The sequence below is a fragment of the Falco cherrug genome, chromosome 4, assembly GCF_023634085.1.
Source record: "Falco cherrug isolate bFalChe1 chromosome 4, bFalChe1.pri, whole genome shotgun sequence".
NCBI lineage: Eukaryota > Metazoa > Chordata > Aves > Falconiformes > Falconidae > Falco > Falco cherrug.
Window position 1 is genome coordinate 83,854,928 of NC_073700.1, and position 20,452 is coordinate 83,875,379.

General features: G+C 49.2%; 1 protein-coding gene across 1 annotated transcript; it reads right to left on the reverse strand.

The window, feature by feature from the left end:
- Window positions 1-16,763: 16,763 nt before the first annotated feature.
- On the reverse strand, window positions 16,764-19,139 carry TWIST1 (twist family bHLH transcription factor 1). Its single transcript, XM_055708843.1, has 2 exons — window positions 18,141-19,139; window positions 16,764-17,458 (listed from the first exon to the last, which is right to left on the reverse strand). Exon 1 carries the CDS (start codon window positions 19,084-19,086, stop codon window positions 18,184-18,186), a length of 903 nt encoding a protein of 300 aa, XP_055564818.1. The 5' UTR covers window positions 19,087-19,139; the 3' UTR covers window positions 16,764-17,458; window positions 18,141-18,183.
- Between the last annotated feature and the right edge of the window lie 1,313 nt (window positions 19,140-20,452).

The following is a 20,452-nucleotide window of genomic DNA, read 5'->3' on the forward strand; positions in this document are numbered from 1 at the left end:
ATAATATTCCACCAGTCTAGACTGTGTTCACAGCATAACTTTTGCCACTGACTTAACTGATTATAGGCCTAAACAGTACATGTGTCCTTTAACAGCTTTTGTTGATACTAAAGAAAGAAGTCAGTGAGTCTCAGTTGGTTTCAGTGACGTATCCTTTCCTATATCTGCATTTCTTAGGAGAAGCTTGCTATCTAGCTGGGACTTTGCTCTCAGTTAACAACAGAAAAAGGGAAGGGTGGCTACAGTTCAGTACCTGTTCAAGACTCCTCAAACCATTTCATTACCTTTAGATGAACACACCCAATTCTTCTGAACCATCCAGTGAACTAGTGGCTTTAGTCTTGAAAAAAGGAATATGAGCAGCATTTTCCTATTATTAGGTCTAGACAAGCCATTTTTTCTGAAACATCTGTCTCAAGCACTCCATGGTGGTTCCCAAATCGGTTCAGTTTTGCTCTGGCTGACTGGCAAAGAAAGAGAAGAAACAAAGCTCCACTTTCTCACTGCCTATTCCCTCTCCTTATCTGCTTGCTGGTAGATGTAGTAGGTCAGGGCTGTGCTGTACCTAGATCTAAATACAAAGTAGATTGAGCAAGGTAGTATTTCTTCGCAGAATAAGAGATGCACAGGTTGTTTGCTCTTTCCCTTGTAGCACAGCTCCTGAAGCAGAGCAATGCTATGACAGCTCTTACTCAATAGTTTTGCCTAAGGTTTTATCTATCAAAAGAAAAAAGTCTTTCACAAGGGAAATATAAGAGTTAAGGATGTAACTGCCATTGCTACCATTTTGGACAGTGAAATACTAAGAACACAATTAAAGCCCTTTTCAGTCAGAGCAGTGGTCCATCCAGCCCACTTTTGATGTCAGCAGAGCTGTGAGTCTGGCATACATATGCCTTTTATATCTTCAGTATCCACAGCTGTTATTAGAGATCTTATAAGTACACCTCTCTCTAGGTTTCTGTTTACCAACATATTGTTCATTAATTTTTCTAATCCTTTTGAAACTACTGACAGTGTCTGCTTCCACAGCCTCCAATGCCAGCAAACTCCAGAAGGCAAGTTAGGCTGTAGTGATAAAAAATCCTTTGTGAAGCTGAAAATTTCTCAAGTGAGAAGTGACCTTGAGCTTTTGCCCTCCTTTTTAACAATAATCACCTGTTCTGTTAGAAAGTTAAGAATGTGCCTAAAGGTAGCACCTGGTCAGGTACCTCCTGTTGACTGACAGTGGTGTTCAGCTGGTGAGAAAAGAGGAAGGCAATACCCATGAGCACCCAGACAACCAAGACTTTTCCCTCACTGCCCTGCATTAACTTCAGTGGTTTCATCACATGTTACTTCAATAGCTCCCTAGACTATATTCTTATGCATAGGTGTTCTGGGTGTTTTCAACATCCTTTTCTTCCTTCTGTTAGTCCAGAAGATTCTGTTGCATTTTTCAGTGGGACTGTGTTTCAGGCAGGTGGGGCACACAAAGTACAGTGGAACCAGTATAGGAAAGAAGGGTAAGGGTAAACCCAACCAAGTGATTGCTGAGATCTCCTTGCAAGGAACAAAGCAAACCTTAGGAGTAGCTCATCATTTGCCTAGCAGAACATGACTAAAGTTAGGGGAATGCCTTGACCAAAAGCTGTTTTGGGTAGGCTAAAGGATGAAATTTAGAGAACAAGTTATGGAGGTAAATTTAGTAGTGGCTGTGAAGAGGCTCCACGTGGCCATTCATCCTACTAAATTAACCTGAGTATAAAAAGGAGTCACCTTTAGCACATTTGTATTTCACTTAGGCTGTTGCATCATACTGCACCCAGCAACATTCACTCCCTCGCTGGGACACCAGCTGTACCTAGACCCTATGAGGTAAATTAAGGCTGGAGTATCAGATCAGAGTTACAGCTTTAACTCTCAATTTCCTGGCTTTTTGTGGGTTTTAGGCAGACCCTTAATGTTACTTTAATGTAAGGGGTTTCTTGTGGTTTAATATTTCTAAGAGCAGTAAATTATTTCCAGCATATGTAAAAAAGACAAATTTCTCCTGTGGTTAGTGACCACAAAGCAAAACAAGAAACAGAAATACTCAAGAGTAGGGTTCTTGAAAAAAGGTTATAGAGCTTTAAACCTTCCTTTTGATGTTACATGCAGAAAAAGAAAGTTCAGTATGAGGCTGATGATTAATACCTTTAGAAAGCATAGTAGCAAATAAACATAACCTGTGCCCATCATCTCTGCATATCAGAACAGAAAGTTTTTTGTCTGCTGTGTGAGAAAACACTTTGAAACAATACCCCCACTCCCTTATATATATCCCGTAAAAAATGAATTGCTGATTAATAAATGCATCCCAGCTTGTGAGGAGAGGTCCCAAACTGGCAAGCAATGAAGAGAATGATGCATCAAAAAATTATTTGTTTCCACTCTTGAATGATTGTTCTTACTTAGCCTTTCCCATGGAGGGGAAAGAGTAGTGAGCTGATGCCTGAAATTGCAGTAAATTTTTACTACAGTTGAGTGGAGAGAAGTTGTGAAGAGCTGACCGATACCGTCAGATAAAATCCATAAAGCTTAGGAAGTCATAATCTGTGTGGCTGGATAACAACTAGCTTCATTATCCTAGACCAGTCTCCTCCAGTAACTGTTTTGACTGCAAGGCTTGAAAGCACCACAGGGCCCTTGTGAGACAGATGACCACACAGGCATTAGGAGTACTGGACCTGTGGAGTCCCTCCTACAGCAGCGGTGTTCCTGCTGATGCCCACTGTGTGCCCCACACAAAGCCAGTGAATCATTTCTCTGCAGGTCCCCTCCCCGAGGCTTGGCTAGCTGACTTGGGGCAGGTGGCCTTGGCAAACCTCCTGCCCGTGTCTCTAAGCCAGGCTTGTAAAATGAAAAGAAACTATCACTGGTTCATCATGGCCCCAGGGAAGAGCTTATTTTGCTGGGAATAGCAACTGTTTCCTTACTTGGGAACATTTGGGTAAAAGGAGTAAGTGTTGAGAAAGCAAGACTTTTTTCAGGAGGCAAGATCTTTTGGCAGTACTGACAGTCAGATATATTGAGGATTGTTCATATCAGCTTTGTTCTCAGCACCATGTAAAAACTCTGGTTGCATCACTCACAGAGCACCATTTCCAGAAGCAATTGTTTGCTTCTAGCTTGGGAAAAGAGGCTTTCTGCTGGCATGATTTACCTTGTCTGATGCCCAAAGGAACCAAAGGCACTGCAGGACAGACGATTAATTTGCTTTTTTTTTTTCATAACATTTTCAAGGTATCTGCTGGGATAGTACAGGAGAGAATGGTGTTAATGACATCTTCAGGAGCTCCTCACTCCAGAAATGTTACCATAAATTAAAGGAGACACAAGGATGGAGAATAGATTGTTTCCACTGTTCTCCCATGCATTCTGTTGGAGCTGAATGAAACAAAGATGCGCTGGTATAAGTTAATAAAACTGCACATTACCTTGAGATTATGAACCTTCTCTTCACAATACAGCTGTTCTTGGCCCTAACAGGGGTGATAGGAAGAAGAGGTTTAAAACAGAAAAAACATGGATGGAGTCTCAAATAAAGACCAGCCCACCTCTCTCAGCTACAGCTTTTGAGAGGGACGTTCTTCTGTTAATACAGCTCTGAGATCTGCAGTCTGCATTGGAACAGGCAAACTCACTATATTTGATGAAGCTGCAAGGTGTCCAGTCTAGAAAGCAACATAAATGTTACTTCATTGAATTATTGAAAACTTGCCAAGAGTAATTACTAAATTAATTTAAAATTAACAGTAAATTAAAAATTCATTTCATAGAGGATTAGCTCCAACTTTGCTAACCAACTGGCCATTTTCTTCTTTTGCTGGAAAGAAATTAAAAAGGTCAAAATCTCCCTTGCTACATTATGGTTTGCAAGAATTCTTCACTACATGCTATGCCTGGAAGACTTTATTATTATTGGCATTGTGTGGTACAAAATTCACTCAACAAATAACATTCTACTTTGTGAATCCTTTTTACTCAGTGACATTGGAATTCCATTCTTCTTTGTCAAAAGTCTACAATTGCTTGCAGATATTAATACCTTTCTTTAAAACGAGAATTACTACAGGCAACTCTGGGATCCCAGTTCACAGTGAGTAATTCCTTACTTCATTAATGGCTCTGTTGCCTTTGGTAGGACTATTTATAGATTGAAATGCTACTCAATGTGACCAAAAGAGTCAGTGCTTGACCCATTGAAGTATAGCATGAAGCTTGACTATTCCCACAAAAAATCTAGGCATAATAGTCCATACATTCCTGGGAGCATTAGGTTCTATTTAGTTTACAAGCAATACAGATACAGGTAACCATAAGGAGTTCATTCGTTTCAGACAGAACTAGCTCTTATTTTGTTTTGAGAGAAAAGAAAGAATTATAATGCAGTTAAACTATATGGTGTATATACAATGGTATATATTGAAATAAAGTATTAAATACAATGTACTTAGGTAGTATCTTCCATTAGATATACTCAGAATATTTAGAGGCTAATGAAGTAAGCCTCCCATGATCCTGTAAAGTGGACAGGTATTATAAATCTGTAAGAACTTGCTTGTATTTTGCAGGAAGTATAGCACACAACTTTGAAAAAAAGCTTGGACTGCCTCATTTTCCTCACTGATGTTTACTGTTTTCTCTGCCATTATAGGGCATAAAACACACACAGCCTTATGGTACAGTGATGGTACCGGCATTCATCTGGGGTGCCTGCATCACTCAGCACTGGCGAAGCTGTGTGTGAATGAGGTAAAGGGTCAGAAATTAATACCAATAAATCCTTTAAACATTCTACCACCAAGCAAATCTGGGGTGGAGGAAAGGAAGTGATTAACAGGGGGCAGGTGGGAAACACACCTTATTTTTTAAAGCTAAGAGACTAACAAAGCCCCTATAAAGCCAGAACATTCTAGTTGCCCTGCCTCCAACTGCACAAGTATCCATGGAATAAAAAGTTGATAACCAGTAGCAACCAGGCAGTAGCCAATATCCTTTCCAGATAGACATCACTGTTCAAACACCTGCTATTCAGGACCTGTGAATACTAGAAGCAGGCAGTGTATATGTACCAAAATATGGAAACTGTACTTTTTACTCTCGTCTGACCTAAATCTAGCTGTGCTCCAGAATTTATTTTTTTAGAACTTTGTTTCATGTGCTGTTCTGTAATGAGATAGAAAAAAAAAAAAAAAAGCAGAAGAACAACAGATTTATTTTATGTATAAAGGAAGGAAGAAGTCATCCTAGAGAAAACAGATTGGTGACCAAAGAGTTGATGAGACCAACAAAGGAAATGAACAGAGGGTGGGTGCTTGAATATATGAATGTGTTCGGGTCAGATAGACAAATAGGGTATCTTTTAAGTGTGTATTGGTTTAGGTACCTTATACAGTTACAGGTACCTTACATAGTTATTACTCTTAATTAAAATAATGAAAGTAATGGCATGGATGTGTGATTTTATTTCAGCAGATTCTGTTATGTGTCACCTGAAAGAGTGGTTCTGATGTTTAAAACTGTCACTGCCTAGATCTGTTAAAGGAGTCATATGTGACAATAACAGAAAGGCCTTCTCAAGCTGTTCTGTGTGTGTTCCCTACCTCTGTCAGATTGAATTTCCCTTTATCTAACACCTAGTTTAGGATATGCTAAAATAACGCAGTAGTAGCCTGCTCCATTGCCCCAAGAAATGAATTGAAGGACTCCCACAGAGCTGATCCCATTAGATCAGGCCCTACAAGGAGAATTCCTCTGCTTGACATTGCTAATGATTGATATAGTGAAGCTATTTTTAAATTTAGAATTGGGGATTTCTCTCCTGTTTCTTTAGAAAAACATTTGGGATTTTTTTCCTGTCTTCCCATACCCACATATACAATGGGAGATAACTCATCACAGACAGCAAGAATCTTATCAATACAAATATTGTTTTTCCTGTTGACCACACAAAGAAATGATAAACACGTTTTTCCCTGAATATAGATGTTCAGCACCACTTTATCATTAAGTGGAGTGCAAGTAATTGCTTCCTAGATCACTGACCTGTTATATGTCAGTTCTAGAAACTGTCAGTTTTAATTGCAGTTTCAGGGGCTTATGTTGCCTTTTGGTGGGAGCACTGTCCTGACCAGCAAATATGAAAGTACATTGTTGAGTTTCTTCGCAATACCAACAAACAGTATCACATTTTTGGCCTTGTAAGTGCTCCCATATGCTACAGAAATAATTAAATTTTATTGTCTTTTTGGCCTGGCTCCTAAAGATGAATATCCTTCAGATGCTAAACATTTGATAGGTTTGAAGTTTGGGGAAGTTTCTTTTCATTCCATGGAAAACATGCATGCAGCAGGACAAAGGCAATCCTCCGATATGGTTGACCAACAGAGGATAGCAGGGAGGAGCTAGTCTACATATATTAACTTTTCTGTTGGGATTCTGATTAGGGTTCAAAGTACCATGATCAGTTCTGCCCAAAACAACAAAAAAATGGATTTGACCCATTTATCATCCATGGGAAACAGATACACTTGTAAATTGAAATAATGTGGAAGCAAGCAGAGGGGTCTATTTTCCCCTTCCCATTAATCTTACACAGAGGCAACAAGTTATTATCTGCAAATTTTTAGATAAATGCTGACAACCATGCACCAGGCACTGCTAATTCTGTATTTGGGAAAATCTCTTCAAAGCTTTTCCTTCTTTCTTCCCTCCTTTCTTTTTCTTTCTTCCTCTCTTTCTTCTTTCTTCTTTTCTTTCTTTCTTTTTCTTTCTCTCTCTTCCACTTTTGTTGGTTTTATTCCATATTGCATAATTTGATCACACCAGTGAAGAACCTTAGAAAATCAGCCTTACTGGATCATATTGACATTCTATAGAGGAAGTGCTCAGATGACAGCTAGCTGCTGTTGCAATGCTAACTCTAACGTGGTGATAGTCCTTTCCCCACCTAGTACTAGCCAAGCTCAATGTTAATTATTTTTGCTGATGTATTCAGTTTGGGAAGAGGGGTTGTTTCAATTTGAGATGGAAAACTCTTCCTCAGTGAGATCAAACGTCTGAGTCCACCTGCCAAGAAATGCAAGGAAGAAGTCACCACATACTGAATTTTGATCTATTTTTGTTTTTATTTCCTGCTGTTCATGAGAACTAGGAATTCAGATCAGGCTCCACTGTCCATCAAGAGGCATGTGTTAGCAAGGCTTCCGCTACTTGGAGAACACCCATCCCCTTGCAGTTTTTGGCCAAACCTTTTGTTCTCTGTGGGCTATTGGTAATTTATCTGTGACTCACCTCTGGCAAGGGAATCCCAAGTCTGTTGGAGTAGCCTCAGAGAGTTCATGGTGATTGATGTGCTCTGAAGATGAATGTCCCCTGTTTTCCTGTCTCAAATTCTCGCTCCATAGTTGTCCTCTGTCCAGAGAAATCTCTGAAAAGCCTTGTATTAAAAGGATCTCCAGAGACTCCTGATGACTCATCTGGTCAAATGACAGGGCAGAGAGAGGTTGCAAGCTGACTGAAGTGCAACTAAGAAGTCAGTCTGAAGAAAGGATTTGGAGGGAGAATCAGTGTCCTGCATTCTTCTGCATGGATAGGACAAGTCCAGTGCTGTGTGTCGGTGAACAGTCTGAATGTCAGGAGGCAGAAACCATTGCTGAAACCATTTGAACCGTTTGCAAATCTCATAAAAAGGTTCCTTACTGAGTTTGCATGCCACCTTATTACCCTAGAGCAGCTGTTTTAAAAAGCAGGCATGAACTCACCCTGGCTATTGCAAGCACGTTTTCTGCAAGGTGAAAGGTTTGGCATCTGGAAGTGTCAGAAAGGAGCCTTTTGCCATAGATCACACCAAAAAGTACTCAAATTTGACAAGTGCCTTGAGACCACTTATAAGTTCACCCCTAAATTCCAATATCAAAGAGCAGCCCCTCAAGCTGTAAACTTCTATAACACACCAAGTCTGACATGAGAAGATGCATTAGTGGGGTGTTGAATGGTTGGGACTGTCCCTGACACCCCAGGACTCACAGACAGGGGCTGTCACACAGAGCTGCCTGAACTCCCTGGCAGCTGTGCCCTGCTCCAAGGACAAAGGTATTTCACCTTCAATCAGCTGCAAAACCCTTTCCCTTCTCTCCTTTCCCTTCCACTTTTCCCTTTCACTGCCCAGCTCCTCCCAGTGCAGCCAGCTGTGGGCAGAGCCAGGAGCTACTGCACATGGGTCCCCAGTTTTGCACTCAGGGCTATCCTGGGGCTGAACCCAGCACAGAGAATCACACATCTCACACTTCATTCCTAAGGATAAAGGATTATTATTTTTTATCGGTCACTTTTTCCTCAGCATCCAGCATTTTTTTCTGATCAGAAAAGAAAAGACTGTGGAACCTCTGCCCTTGGGATAGTCTTCAGTTGTTGTGAACTCCCTCCTTGTATTTTTTTCCTGCTGAAATGCCTCCATAAATAAAACAAGCTTCCATAAAACAGCAGGAAAAATCTACTCCTAGTGAGACTTTTGGAGGCAGTGGGAGTGGATGGCAGTGTCCGAAAGGTGGGGATAGGCAGCTGCCCCCCTCTTTGCTCACACAGACAGCTGTCTCTGACCAGTTCGCTTCTCCTGGTGATTTATGAAGCCCTTTGATCAGAAGCTAATTTTAATTGCCTGAACTGCAGAATCTGACACATGCTTCATCAAGTCAAAAGCTGAGCCTCTTCCCCATGCCTTGCTCTTCTATTCTCTTCCTCGGATTTTAGGAATCCACCCGATCCCTAACCCTATCGTGCAGTCTAAGTGGCCATGGGCTCAATAGTTGACAGAGGAAAGAAAAAAGAAAGAAAGAAAACGCCGAAAACACTTCCCTGCCTGAAGCACCCTTGGGTTCCCCGGCCCATCCACCCCCAAGGTCTCAAGAAAAGGCCCCGGGAAGGGGAAAGGCGGGGGAACCTGGGGGGTGTGGGGGGTGGGGTCCCGACGGGGACAGGCCCCGGGCAGCCCTCCCGGCGCGGACAGCCCCCGGCCGAGCCCTCCCGGCGGCGGAGCGCCCCGTCCGCCGGAGCCGGGTGCCCCCGCGGGTGGGGCAAGCTGCCCGCCCCCGGCCCGGCCATCGCGGGGGGGCAAGCGGGGTGTCACGTTACCCTGGGCAGGCAGAAGAAAGCGAGTGTCAGGCACTGTCAGGTATTAATAGGACCATTTCTTCCCATTAAAGCCATGCCTTTTGAGCAAAAGGGCTTCTTTCATGTCCTACCCCACCAGTACTCTGACAGAACTCCTAAAACTCAGGAATTTTCCAAATCAAAGACATAATCGTTTGTCCTTCTGTCCGTTTCCCCCCCCCCCTCTGCCACACACACTATGCCCCAAACTGCTTGAACTGTCATTATCCCCCAGCACAGATGCTGTTTAAATTCTTGATTCAAGCCGGAGGACATTTAATAGCTGACTGGATTAAATATTGCAGACTCCAGCCCAGAATCTCTTTGAAAATACAGGTCGAGGACTATGCCTAAATTCGCTGGATGAAAACTGATCTATGATATATGTTTTAAGTTCAGATCTGAGGACCGAAGGGAAGGGGGAAGGGAGTCTGTTCTGGATCTGTTTTATATTGGTGTAAAAAACCTTGGAGTTGAAAGGTGTTCCAGGGTGCTTGGAGAGGGAGAAAGTGAGAGGAAAGCAAGCAGGAAAGCAAGAAGGAAAACAAAGGAAAAGGAAGGAAGGAAGAAGGAAGGAAGGAAGGAAGGAAGGAAGGAAGGAAGGAAGGAAGGAAGGAAGGAAGGAAGAAAGGAAGGCAGGAAGAAAGGAAGAAAGGAAGAAAGGAAGAAAGAGAAAGAAAGGAAGAAAGGAAGAAAGAGAAAGAAAGAAAGAAAGAAAGAAAGAGAGAAAGAGAGAAAGAAAGAAAAGAAAGAGAGAAAGAGAGAAAGAAAGAAAGAAAGAAAGAAAGGAAGGAAGAAAGAAAGAAAGAAAGAAAAAGAAAGAAAAAAAGAAAGAAAGAAAAGAAAGAAAAGGAAATAAAGGAAGGAAGAAAGACCCAATTAATTGCCTAATCTAGCTACGTGGGAAATGGATATAATTTTCCATCGCAAGTAATTAAATATGAAGCACAGCAAAGCACTTTGAAAGTGCTGAGGTTCCGTGGAGGAATTAGCCGCCTGTTTGAAATTAACGCTAATTTGGCTCCTACATCAACAACCCCTCCGTAGACAGCATCTCATTCAGTCGCTAAGCATGTTTGATAGCTCCGGGCTTCAGAAGCGAGTGTGTGCGTGTGTTTGTGCCTGTGCGTCTGGAACATGTACACTTTCACACGCGAAAAAAAAAAAACTTACTTTTTCAAATTCTGAGACAAATGTAAAAAACATTCTCTCATTGTTTTCTAAATTGCGTTAAAGAATACAAGACAAATCGGCTTTTGCCAAAAATTGTGGTATCAGCTGAATATCCCAAGTCCGTCGTTTATAGCACCGATAGATAAGAAAGGAAAAAAGGACTCCACAGTTAGTCTTTTATTGAAAAAAAGGGAGAAAAGAAAACAATCTTCCCTTTGCATTCACTTTAAACGTTTTTACAAGATCATGTGATTGGGACTCAAAGGCAATAAATCTAGATTAAGAATCCTTAGGGATTTTTAGACTGATGCTACAGATTATGGGTAGCACCTCAGTCTATTTATCTGCATTATATACGCCTGCATTGTCATTGGCAAAACTAATGTGCTTTTTTACCTTTGAAAACATTTGCATAGGAAGAAAAATAAAGACTGGATTCAGTTCTGCCTGGGTACGTTCAATGAGAACCCTTCCGTTATTCGGTACAGGTACCTATTGTAAAAGCCTCCGCCACAGTTCAAAGTCCGCGTTCAAACCCACTCGCACAAGAAGGTTTGCAGCAATCAGCACGGCTTGTTTGCGGCTCCTCGAAGCGGTTTGTGGATGGAGCGGAAGGTCCAGCGCACAGGCAGGTGCTCGCAGCGGCCCCGGAGCCCCAGCCCGCCCCCGGCCCCGCGCGGGGCTGTCCCCTGGCAGGGGCCGCGCTCACCCACCTGCCCTGCGCCCCCGGCTGGTGGGCTCCAGGGGCTGCCTGTCCCCCGGCCCGAGCGGAGGTGACGGGCACCGCGCTGTAACACGAGCCGTCGTTTTCAACCTAAAGTACCAGAGGACCTTCTGGAAACAGCGACAATGGCACCGCGGGACCCAAGCCCGCCCCGGCGCGCAGGGCTGACAGCTAGCGCGGGGCTGGCTGCGCCCTCTGAGCGCGGCCGGCTGCGGACAGCCTTTAATTTCCTGGGGAGCTGCGGCGCTGCCGCCCCCCCCGCCGCCGGGGCAGGGCAGGCAGGGCAGGCAGGGCAGGCAGGGCAGGGCAGGGCAGGGCAGGGGTCCCCCGCCCGCGGGCCCCGCTCCCCGGCGGCGGGCGCGGGGCCGGGAGCGCCGGGCAGAGCCGGGCGGTGCCGCCCGCCTTCGCCGCGCCCGGAGGGCTCGGGGCTGCCAGCCCAGGCGCTCCTTGGCTCCTCTGAGCAGTCGCTACCCACCTTCAAACAGAAGGCAATTGATTAGTCTCAGTTTCTCCTCCCAGCAGAGATCCGATACTTTCCTTGGGATCAAACGGACCCGAGACTAAAGGAGGGGGTCGATGGACAGGAAAGAAAGAAAGAAGGAAAGAAAGAGAGAGAGGGACAGAGAGAAGGGGGCTGGAGGGAAAGAAAGAAAGAAAGAAAGAAAGAAAGAAAGAAAGAAAGAAAGAAAGAAAGAAAGAAAGAAAGAAAGAAAGAAAGAAAGAAAGAAAGAAAGAAAGAAAGAAAGAAAGAAAGAAAGAAGAAAGAAGAAAGAAAGAAAGAAAGAAAGAAAGAAAGAAAGAAAGAAAGAAAGAAAGAAAGAGAAAGAAAGAAAGAGAGAAAGAAAGAGAGAGAGAGAGAAAGAAAGATGGAAGAAAAAAAAGAGGGGCAGAGAAGGGAGAGGGGCAGAGTGAAAGGAAGAGAGCAAGAGAAAGCGAGAAAAGAGCAAGAACACAAGCAAGAGGGAGAGACGGGGAGAGAGTGATAAAGAGAGAGCAAAAAAGAAGGTAAGGAAAAAAGAAAGAACAGAAATGAAAAGGGGAAGGAAGAAAGAAAGAAAAGGAAGGAAAGAAGGAAGGAAGGAAGAAAAGGAAGGAAGGAAGAAAAGGGAGGAAGGAAGGAAGAGAAGGGAGGAAGGAAGGAAGAGAAGGGAGGAAGGGAGAAAGTGACTTTGGCTCGGCACACTGGAAGAGGATAGCAAGTTTGGACCGAACAGCTACATTTTATTTTTCGCAAGCAAACAAACAAATGAAAACCATTTTTTAAGTAGGACCTACATGCTATATATCTATGTACAAATACACACATATAGAAAATGGCAGGAATGATTTACGCTTGATTTTCTGTGAGCCTTTCTCTTCCCAGTGTTTACAAGGCGGGGCTCCATTTGCAAGTTGTACATCTGTTCGCTTCACGTGACGTTTTCATAAAAGCTCTAACATCTGGTCAAAATAAACCTCCTTCAGGTACCTGCTTAACTTTTCACATGTCAAAATCCCTTCCCCTCTGAAGCTCCCCTTTCCCCCACGGCTGCAGCAGTGTGTATTGCTTCTTTCTTGACTGCTTGTTTAACGACTCTGCCTCGTCCCAAGCAGAACAAAGCAACACTAAACATGAGGGGGTGACCCCGACCCTTCCCAAGATCATCCTACCAGCCCTCGGCCCCCTCCCACCTCCAGATTTCCCCGCATTAGGAGAGTAGAGCAGGTCCCCGTCCCTCCGCAAAATTGCGCGGCGGGATTTCTGCATCGCCGCAAATAAGGTTTGCTGCACCGCCCAAGCAAACCCGCAGTCCTGCTTGGGCTGACATTTTGCACGAATACTGTTAAAGCTCCCAAGGCCAAATGATGAGCACTAAATTGTTCCAAACCGATTACGTTATTATTTCTGCTATTGCTGCTGTTATCATTGTAACCGTCTTGACTTCGGTGTGGCTCGTCGGGATTATTTTGGAGCGAAACGCGTCCTCTTTTGCCGGTGTCCATGCAGTGAACAAGGGAATTTTCGTAAAGTGCCTGCAAATTTAATGCCACCTCTGTATGAAAAGAGGGGGAAAGCGTCCGGCTACCCAAGGCAAGAAGACTACCTAAATAAGAGGGGTGCAAGCCCTCCTGAGAGGGCGAAGGAGACAGGGAGTTACTGGGAGAACAGGCAGCTTTTCCCCCGGTCTGAATATTTGGTTTTGTTCTGCATTTTATTCCGGATCTTTAGGTGGGTGTTATCATCATCATTATGTTTCCGGAGCTTTATTGTTCCTGCTCTGTAAGACCGCTCTAAGCCTCCCGCAGTCTCGGTCACTTGGTCCTTATAAATGGCCGGCTGTTTGCTTTTAAAAAAGAAAAGCGGGACTTTTGTACAAGTGATTTTAACCTGCTCCACCTTCAAGTGACCTGCCAAATGCTCCTTCTTACTTTATAGACATCTGGGAATTCCATACATGCCTTAAACTCCAATTACACACCTTCTTCAAAGGACACGTGCTTTGATTTGCCAAGAACATTAAGTGGACTGAAGTCGAAAGAAGCTGGTGCAGAAGTTAATGTAAAATACATCCTGTGCCATGTTTACTGCGGGCAGGCTGTGTGTGCAGCAAATAAAACAAGTTCTGGTGGGTTGTGGATGTGCGCGCCCCTGTTTTTTCGGCTCAACCTCCCGGATCCCTCTGCGGGGAGGACTGGACTTGCCGTCACCACCACCGCCACTTTCTTCCCAAAGATGCTAATTTACGGCGGAGCACTCCCGCTCTCCCCAGCAGGGCAGGTGAAGGGAGCGCCGTGTGAGCCGGGAGGGCGCAGCCACCGAGGGCTGCTGGCAGCAGAGCCGGGCCGGGGGGGCACCGGCGCCGGGAGCTGAGCCCCTTCCCGGGAGCTGCTCCCGGAGGCGCCGAGCCCACCGGCGGGCTCGCCCCGGGCGGCAGGTGGCCGCGCTGCTGGCGCCGCAGGTGAGCCCCGCTCCCTCTGCGCTTTTTCGTGATTTTTGTGTCCCTCCCCCCGTTCCCCCCCCCCCCCCCCCCCCCCGCGCGCGTTTGTTTGTTTTGCTTAAAATTACAGATGCAGGGAAAACCGCCTGACATCATGGGAGCGGGACGAGCACGCACTTTGAAGGGTTCCTGGGCAGGACTTCAAGTGAAATCATACGCCTGGGAGGAATCCGATACCGGCCTGGAGAAAGCAGCGGGGCGGCCCCTGCCAAACCCAGGAATGTGCGAGGGCCCGCGGCCGGCGCCCCCCGCCCGCCGCCCCGCAGGAGGCGCAGCGCCGGCACCCGCGGCGGCCCCGGCACCCGCCGCCCCCGCGCTCCGCCGCCTCCGCGCTGCGCGGGGCCGTGGCGGGGAGACGGGGCCCTGCTCCGACCCGGGCCGCTTCTCCGCTCGGACTGGCTGGACTGAGAGCAAACGGGACGTACTGATGCCTCTGAGGAAGAAGCAAAATCAATCAGGACTTCCAAAGGCAGAGTTCATTTTCTGATTGCAAGAGTGTTTAAAATTCCCAGAAGACAAATTAGTACACATATATTATTTTTTCCTTCAGTAAGCCTGACTCTGACTTAATCGCTTTTGGCTCTAGCCCTAGGAGCACCAGGCCTCTGCAGTCCCCAGTTCCAACCCCGGGAAGGGCACGCTTGTGTTTTTGAACCAGGGTTATCTCCTTTTTACAATTTTTTTTTTTTTTAATGAAGCGAAGGTAGGGGTTCGCAGCGGGGAAAGCGTGCCGGCTGAGCGCCCGGGTGCTCGGGGAGGGCTGTGCGTCTGCAGGGACCCGGCTGGAGGGACCCAGGGGGGAGGCAGGGAGACCTGGCGGAGCCCCACGGACAGCAATTCGGGATTTTTCTCACCCGGGTGCTTCAGCTTGCTGGAAAGGGCTGACGCGGGCCGGGCCAGAGGCCTCTGGCCGGTTGCGACGGAGTCAGTCAGGTTTAAGACCATCAAGCGGAGTTGCTCCGGATTTCTAAGGGCGAGGACAGCCTGGCCCGTGGATTTTAAAATGCACTTGATTCCTTATTCGTATTTCGCAGGTACCCGTCCACGAAACGTGCCCTCCCGTCAGCACCGAGCAGCTCACCTCCGCTTTTCCCGAGCCTGCGGTCTTCCTAAAGGGGGGGGCGGTTTTCCCCCTTTCCCCGGTGTGATCTCTCCTCCCAAAAGAACAACCGAAACCACCCCCAACCCCTCAGATCCCCCCGCCCCACAAGCAAAGCCCCGCGTGGGCTGCCCCTGCCTCGCGGCTGTGCGGCCGGGGTACGCGGACGGACATTACCTCCTCCGCGGCAGCCGGGTCGCAGCGGCGCCGGGTGTTTCGGGAGGTGCGGGCCGCCGAGCGGGCAACTGCGGTGCCGGAGCGCCGGGGGGAGGCAGCGGCCCCCCAGGAGCTCGCAGCGGCTCCCCCTCCTTTCCATCACGGAGGGCCGCGACCACCAAAGCCCCCATCCAATTTCCAAGTCCCCGCTAATCCGGCAGTGCAAACAAGCGCTGCGGGCTCTCTACTGTAAACATTGCGCACTGGCCTGAAATATGCACGATATTAAATTCATAATACTGTTATGTCAGCAATAGACGGTAATATGTGGATATGGAAAGAAAAGCATTCAGGTAATAAAGTCAACTCAACCTGGGCTATGCAAACAGGCTCTGTTTTGCAAAAACACCCCATCCCATTTATCCTAGACACTGATTCCCGGCGGCAGGGTCCCCGTCTCCGCCGAGGACGCTGCTCGGCTCCCAGGGCCGAGACGGGCGCTTCGCGGCGGGCGCCCCTGCGCACCCGCGCACCCTTCGCAGCCGCGGAGGGGCAGGAGGCGCCGCGCCCCAGGCACGGGCCGGTGCGAAGCGCCGGGAGGTGAGCAAGTGACAGCAGAGACGGAATCAGCTGTCCGGTTATAAGGGCTGGGGTTTGGGGTTGTTTCGGGTTGGGGTTCTTGTTGTTGTTGTTGTTGTTTGAACAAGTTCCCTTTTCACCTTCCTTCCGAGCCCTCAGATCTGGAGATTTCCTCTCTCTTACAACTGGGGTCTCGCCGCACACCGGGACCCCACGGAGGGTACGGTGAGAAGAAACAGAGGCAACACGCGCCCTACATGTAGAAAAGAAGAGGGCGGGTTAGCGTATCCCTCGGTGCTTTGTACAACGAAAATGTGATCGCTAGACTATATATTATATAAAACCCTAGAGAGCAGGGCAGTCAAACATCACTTCCACCGGAAAACCCCACTCGCTAGACACTTCCCTATTTCAGTCTCACTTTCTCCCGCTTTGCCTGTGGATGGGTGAAGCCCTGTTTAAAACTGGTGCCTCTTCCTCGGGGGTATCAGCAAAAATACCTGCTCCGGGGCTGGGGAATGGGCCCTCTTCCTGCCTTGCAGCTGGGGGGCACAGCACAGCGGCAGCGCCCGAGCACTGCGGTGAGAGCTCCGCTCCCCGCGGAACTCCGCAGCGCCTGGCGTTAGGGTTAAAGGGGGAGAGGGAGAGAAAGAGAGAGAAGATAATATCTTGCCCCCCAAATGCAGGGAGCTTCAGCACAGAATAATAAAGCTGTCTCAATAAATAACGTGCCTGTGTCTGTCAGTAGCTAGTTTGTTTGCGTTTTTCGCCTGGTTTGTTTATACTAGTGCCCCCTCTCTCTTGGGTGTCTTTACAGCTCAACAAACAGGTATTTATCTCCAGTTCCAACCCTGAGTTCTCAGAGAGACCAAACTTTAAGGTTATTAAAATTTCAATCATATTTATTTATTGCAGAAAAATAATATACAATGATATTTACAAAACAATCATAAAAATAGGAATGCATTTAGACACCGGATCTATTTGCATTTTAACATGGGTCATCAATAAATAAATAAAATGTTTATTTTTTTCTCAGAGGAAAAATAATAATAATAAAAAAGTTAGGAACCGGGTATATAACAGCTTGAGCCCAGCTTATTCCCCCCTAATAAAAAAAAAAAAAAAAGTTTTCATCTCTACAGGGATATTTTTTGGTTGGTTGGTTGGTTTCATTCAAGAATGAATAAAGTCCACAATAACGTATTTCCTTTCATCAGTGGCTCATAGGCACGACCTCTTGGGAATGCATGCAAAAAAGGCAAATAAAAAAAAAAGTTAAATTCCAACATTCTTCGTCAAAATTAAAAAAAAAAAATCGATTCAGACTTCTATCAGAATGCAGAGATGTGTGGATTGTACCGACGCCCAAAGGGTAGTCACTGTCCAAAGCCCTTGTCTCTTTCTCTTTCCTTAAGTGCTCCCCACGCCCTGCTTTGAATTTGGATATTGCTCTTCTAATTTCCAAGAAATCCTTGGTACATTTTTTGTTTAAGACAAGTAAAAAAAAAAAATCGTATCCAACTTCAGAGTCTCTAGATTGTCCATTTTCTCCTTCTGTGGGAACAATGTCATCTGCAAAAACCCAGAGAGGGCGGAAAACTCGTTACTGGAATGAAAGTTACACACCCATCTACCTACACCTCCCTGCCTCTGGAAATGCACACGTCGGGCACCAAGAGGGGAGGGAGAAGCGCGTGCCCCCGCCGCGCGGGCGGCGCGGTGGCCGTGTGACACCCCAGCCCGGCAGCCAGCGGTGGCAGGGCCGCGGGAAGGGGGCTGCTGGGGCCGTAGGAAACTCTCGCCGGGAAGCACGCAGGCGGACATGGATTCACTTCAAAATACGAGCAACAGCGGCAGCAGGAACCATCCCGGCGGCCCCGCTGGCTCCGCGGCGTTTGGCGAAGGAGTGACCTCAGGCCGGCCCCATCTGGCCGCGGCACACCCGCACCGCCGCCTCCCCGCCCGCAGCCCACCCCGCCGGCCGCCGGCATCGCCCCGCCACGCGTGGGCCCCGCGGGGCCGGGGACGCACCGCGGGCCGCGCAGGAGGAGGGACACGCCGGGGTGGGGGGTGGGGGGGCACCTCCAGCCTCCCCGTGCTCCGGCCGGCCCTGGAAGCCAGGCCCCGCCGGACGGGGAGGGCCCCTCTCGCCCCACGGCCACGCGTGCCCGGCCCACGGCGCAGCCAGCGGCCCCTCGTTTCCCCCCACCCCCCACCCCCCTTCTCCCCGCCGGTCTCGGTGTCCCTGCCTTACCTAGGGCTCCTGCCGGGGGGATGCGGGTGGGGGACGCCGCCTGCTAGTGGGATGCGGACATGGACCAGGCGCCCTCCATTCTCCACACCGAGAAGGCGTAGCTGAGCCGCTCGTGGGCCACATAGCTGCAGCTTGCCATCTTGGAGTCCAGCTCGTCGCTCTGTAAGACCTGGTAGAGGAAGTCGATGTACCTGGCCGCCAGCTTGAGGGTCTGGATCTTGCTCAGCTTGTCCGAGGGCAGCGTGGGGATGATCTTCCGCAGGGCGGCGAAGGCTTCGTTCAGCGACTGCGTGCGCTGCCGCTCCCGCACGTTGGCCATGACCCGCTGGGTCTGCAGCTCCTCGTAGGACTGGGGGCTGCCGCCGCCGCTGCTGCTGCCGCCGCCCCCGCCGCCCCCGCCCGCCCCGCACTTCTTGCCCCGCTTGCCTTGGGCCGGGCTGCAGGGCTCGTCCGCGGCCCCGACGGCACCGCCGGCGCTGCGGCGGCTGGAGCGCCGCTTGCGCCCCCCTCTCTTGTTGTTGGGCAGCTGCTGCCGGTCCGGCTCCTCTTCGCTGTTGCTCAAGCTGTCGTCGGCGGGGGAGACTGGCGAGTTTGACTCGTCCTGCTGCATCATCTCTGGGGGGAGACGCGAGAAGCGGGCCGGGAGGGGGGGGAGGGCAGGGAGAAGAGGGGGGCACCTAACCCGCCAGCTCCCCCTTGATCGGCTGCTTCGCTGGCCTGCGAGGAGAAGGAGGAGGAGGAGGGAGGGAGGGAGGGAGGACCTCACTTTGGGGGGAGGGGGGATGGCATCAGGATCCAAGAGGGGAAAAAAAAGCCAACCAAAAAAAAAAATCCCTCCCGATCCCTCCTTGGAGCCCCTTCGAGGTGTCTGGGATTGGGAGAAAGTTGAAGACTTGGAGGTTCTTATAGCTCCTGCTGGCGGAAAGTTTGGGGGCAGCAGTGTCATTGGCCTGACGTGGAGAGGAGGGACTTTTGCTGAGTTTTATAGGAAAGTTTCCGCTTCCCCCCCTCCACGCCCTCCCCCAATTATTTTTTTCAAGCCATTCACAAGTGATCTGGACTCCCTTCGCTCCCCACACACATACATCCTTACCCCAACCCCTTTCTCTGCTTCCCTCTCCGCGGTTTCTGCCCCAGGCTCCTTCATTTCGGATTTGGCTTTGGGGTGGTGCTGAGGGGCCGGGGCGGGAGCTTCTGGGGGTGCCGGTGCCCCCCCGGCGCTGCTGCGGGGGGCAGAGCGGCCCGCTGGGTGCCTGCGCTGGGGGCGGCTGCCCCAGGGCGGCGGGGGCATCCCGCACCTCTCGGGCTTCCCCCGCCGCAGCGCGCACGGCTTGCACTGAAAAGGAGGAAAGGGAAACCCGCGGGGCAGCATCCAGGCACATCCTAATTTTGTCCCGCTCTCCTGCACCCCGCGCTGCTGTCGCCGGGCGCCCCCGGGGTCCGGCGTTTCGAGGCAGCTGCACGTTTCTGGGCTGCAGAGGGGGGACGGCACAGCCTTGTCCCGTCCGGCCGGAGGACTGCTCTCGGAGAAAGCCATCTTCAGAGGTGGAAGCGGCGGCGAAACTACGCACTGGCTGCGTGCACACGCACCAGTCCTTGAGTTCGTCTTAAGAGAAACCCGGGAGGATCTGCGTCCCCAGCCTGGCATACCGGGAGACGGGAGGGCGCGCAGACCCTCCCTGTGGCTCCTGGCAGCGAGGCACACGCCGTGGCCACTCGCTTCAGTTCGCCCTCCCTGAAGGCGCCCGACTCCGGCACTTCCTGGGAACCGAGCTTATTTAGTTTAAATTCTCTTTTATGTCTGCAGCCAAAGCTAATTCTCCCCATCCCCCGCCTTTATGCCTTCTTCCCCGGTCGCTGGCAGCACAGAGCAGGTGGTGTGTCGTTTTAACAACAGCTCAGATTCAAACGGGGAACGCCTGGGAAGGAAGGCTAGAAATTGCCACCCATTAATAAATGGGGCGATGCACTTCTGCTGCTCCCTGTGAGGGGACCGCACGCCCGCGCTGCCGGCCTGGCAGTGACCGCTCAGACGGGGCATCTCCGGGTGCGGGGCAGAGCGGGCAGCGCCACCGCTCCCCGGCTGTCTTTGGGGTGGGAGGGCAGAGAGGGCAAACAAAATAGCAGAGCCGCGGTAAACCCCAGGGACGAAAAAAGCAAGGCTTCTGGAAGTAAGCTGTCATCTGCTCCGGGGAAAAGAGCCATCTCTTCCTTCTGCCTGCAGGCTCCCTGTCCTCCGGGCAGAGACCTCCAGTCCTGGGCACTGCGAGGGGCCAGGACCCCGGTGCAGCCGCCGCTGAGGGGCAGTGGGC